Source organism: Monoraphidium neglectum (assembly GCF_000611645.1).
Source record: "Monoraphidium neglectum strain SAG 48.87 unplaced genomic scaffold scaffold01701, whole genome shotgun sequence".
In the NCBI taxonomy this organism is placed as follows: domain Eukaryota; kingdom Viridiplantae; phylum Chlorophyta; class Chlorophyceae; order Sphaeropleales; family Selenastraceae; genus Monoraphidium; species Monoraphidium neglectum.
In genome coordinates, this window is record NW_014011927.1 from 9,676 (window position 1) to 12,716 (window position 3,041).

Below are 3,041 nucleotides of genomic sequence, written 5' to 3' on the forward strand. Positions count from 1 at the left end.
CCGCCGCCCCGCCCGCGCGCGGGCCCGCCCATCGCCGCCGCGAGCGCCGCGAGCGCCACGCCGTGCCCCGTCGCCGCAACGAGCGCGGCGGCGCCGGGCGGGTGCGCGTCGGCGGCGGCGACGAGGCCGAAGGCCAACCAGAACGCCGCGGCCGGCGCAAAAGGTGCGAGCGCCCAGCCTAGCGCCCGGCCATACCTCATCAGAAGCCGAGCAGCCGCGGCTGCGTAGGCCGCCAGCACCGCCATCGCCTTTTTAAGCATCTCCCCGATCGGCTCCAATAAGATGGCGACGACTGGCAAGAATGTGATAGAAACGCCGACGGCGCCGACGGCCAGCAACATGTTGCCGATTGACAGGAGCCCCAGCAGCCGCCGCACCGCCGACGGGCGCGCCTTGCAGCCCACGCGCCCGCCCGCGCAGTCGCCGTGCTCGGCGGAGGCGAGCAGGGCGCCCAGCGAGATGATGTCATTTGGCTGCAGGGGGCGCGGCAGTCCGGGGGCGCCGGACTGGGACCGGGAGATCCAGCCTGCCGGGCTGGCGGCGCTGCGGGTGCTGTTGTCTGGCCACAAGATACCGGCCGCCTGAGAGTGTGGGAGCGGTTGTTGTTGTGTGAAATACATTGTTGTTGTTGAGGGCGTTCTGGAAGGGGTGGGAAGGTCGCGTGGCTGCAGAAAACGTCATAGGTGGTTGGGCGGTGACCCCAGTGTCAGACAGCCCGAGCCTTCATTTCTCCAGACCACGTACCTCTGCAATTAGCTCGGCCTCTTCCTCGAATCCCGGGGTCCCGGCTGCTACATCCTCGCCCCGCAGCTTCGCCAGCTGCAGCAGCTCGCCGGAGATGCGCCCCAGCTGAAAGCAGGCGGCGCGCGACTGCGGCAGGCTCAAGGCTAGGACGGTCTCGACGGGCAGGGCGGCGCCCCGGCCGCTGCCGCCCCAGGGGACGAAGAGCCTGCGGGTTCCATCGTGCGTGGGAAGGATGAGTAGGCGCACGTGCGGCTGCCTCGCTGTGTGGAGCCCGCCGCCAACCAGCGCAGCAAAGCCGAGCACAAACACACTTCTAGCGCAGCAGCATCTAGCGGCAGCTGCCTAGCGACTCCCCGCCCCGCCCCGTCGCCTGGCCACCTGCCTTGCAGGTGCCAGCACCTGCCTTGCAGGTGCCAGCAGCAGGCGCTGGGTCAAGGGGCCGCTGTGTAGGTCCAGCGGGGCGTTCAGCGGGCCCCGCGCCAGCCAGGCGCAGCACGCCAGGACGTAGGCTAGCCATGCTGCCCAGTACAGGGGCGCCCGCCACCCCGGCCGCCATGGGCGCGGCGCAGGCGCACTGGCAGGCGGGTAGGCATCAGCGTCTGCCGGCGGCATCCCGCGGTACGGCGGTGCTCAATGCGCGCTGAGCTGTCACGCAGCTTCGCAGGAGCAGCGCGGGCCGCGGAGGCGGCGCGGGTCGCTGGTACGCCCCACGCCCGACGGCGGTCACAAGCGCACACTCCTTGGGGCGAGCGCTTGTGATCTCAAGCCAATGCTTGCGGGGGTACTCAGCAGCTGCGGTGGGGCGTGGGCGCGCAGCCCGAGCCGCTGCGCTGCGCCGTGCCTGGCGTCAGCGACGGTGACACCGCCGCTGCAGTCTATGATGATGTGCAGACGCGCTTGGTTCAACGGTATGCAATGCTCGGACACTTTCAACTGCTATAAACATGTGTTCTTGTCCGACAACTCAGTCGTGCCCAGCGGGTGTTGCCCAGTGCCACGCTGCGTCACTGAATGACTTGTACAAGTGTACTCGGTTTCACGTGCATCACAGCCACTGAAACATGCGATTCGGATGCGCTAGGCCATGCCGGAGGCTTGCTGTCCCCTGGCAAGTTGCCAGGAAGTTGCCAGGGAGAAGCTGACCGCTGCTACCAACCTTGACACTGGAATGTACCGCTCAATGCAGCGACGCTGATTGTTTGTGCAGCATTCCAGGCCCCCCCCCGTCCCGCCATCACGGGCGCGTGTCCGGCTCCGCTGCTGTCAAACACTTTTCAAGAGGCCCGGATCTCTCACAACCCCGTACCTGCCGTTTCCACACTCTGCAGGCCCATCATCAATCGCCCTCGCCCCACAACCCACTGCGGGTGTCCACACCGTATGCCACCAGCCGTCCCCTAGCCCCGTCCCCCTTGCCCAGCAGATTCGAGTGTCCCGCACTCCCAACCCGCATGACGTCATCATGGGCGGCCCCGTGCCTCACTCACACCCGCGATCCAACACCTGAGCACAGCAACACTCGAATGCATGCAACAGGCGCAGAGGCGTCACTACCAAGCCACGCTCCCGACGCCACCAGAACCTTGAGCAGTCGGCAGTGAGCTCACCGCTCGGTGCTCGTCGCTACTCGGCGGACTTTGGAAGGCGTCGATCAGGACTGAGCATGTGTATGTCGTTTTCAGGCCCGCCGCAGCATTCTTTCATCGCCAGTCCACGCCTGGCGCACCCACACCGTTGATCCTTCAACGCTGGCACCCATCAGCGCTCAGCCACCGATGCGGCCCGGATCGCGAGGCAGTGTCCGCTGCTGACGCCGAGCCCAAGCCGAATGTAAAATTGTCCATAACGAAAGCAGCTGGACAGACGCCGCGTTTACACGTTGCGTTTGAGGGTGCGCTGCTTCGTGGCCACCTTGACCACCTTCTCCTCAACAGGCAGCCCCTTGCGCCGCCGCACGGCGTCCATGAGGCGGCGCGCCAGGTTGGTGGGGCCGCCGGCCTCTGTGCCGTACTCCTCCAGCTCCTCCTCAGTGGTCGGCACGAAGAACGGGTCGACCTGAAAACATGTAAACAGGGCGGGTTTTGAGGCGGGGCGAGGGAGAGGAGGAGGGGAGGCGGGTGCGATGGGTGTTGAGTTTGGTGGTTTGGCGTGCCTCGGCTCCGACCAGGGATGCGGTGACTGCCGCATTGGAGGTGAACAGCGCCGTCAGACGCCATGCACCACTCCCTTTTTGGAATACGGCGCAGAGAGCCAGCAAGCTCCGCAGCCCAGCCTCGCGCACCGACCTCCCCCAGAAC

The 3,041-nt window shown here is 66.7% G+C and overlaps 1 protein-coding gene across 1 annotated transcript; it reads right to left on the bottom strand.

The window, feature by feature from the left end:
- Positions 1-2,616: 2,616 nt before the first annotated feature.
- On the bottom strand, positions 2,617-2,960 carry MNEG_8758 (hypothetical protein; the record flags this gene model as incomplete). Its single annotated transcript, XM_014042774.1, has 2 exons — positions 2,617-2,799; positions 2,943-2,960. 2 exons carry the CDS (start codon positions 2,958-2,960, stop codon positions 2,617-2,619), a joined length of 201 nt encoding a protein of 66 aa, XP_013898228.1.
- Positions 2,961-3,041: the final 81 nt, after the last annotated feature.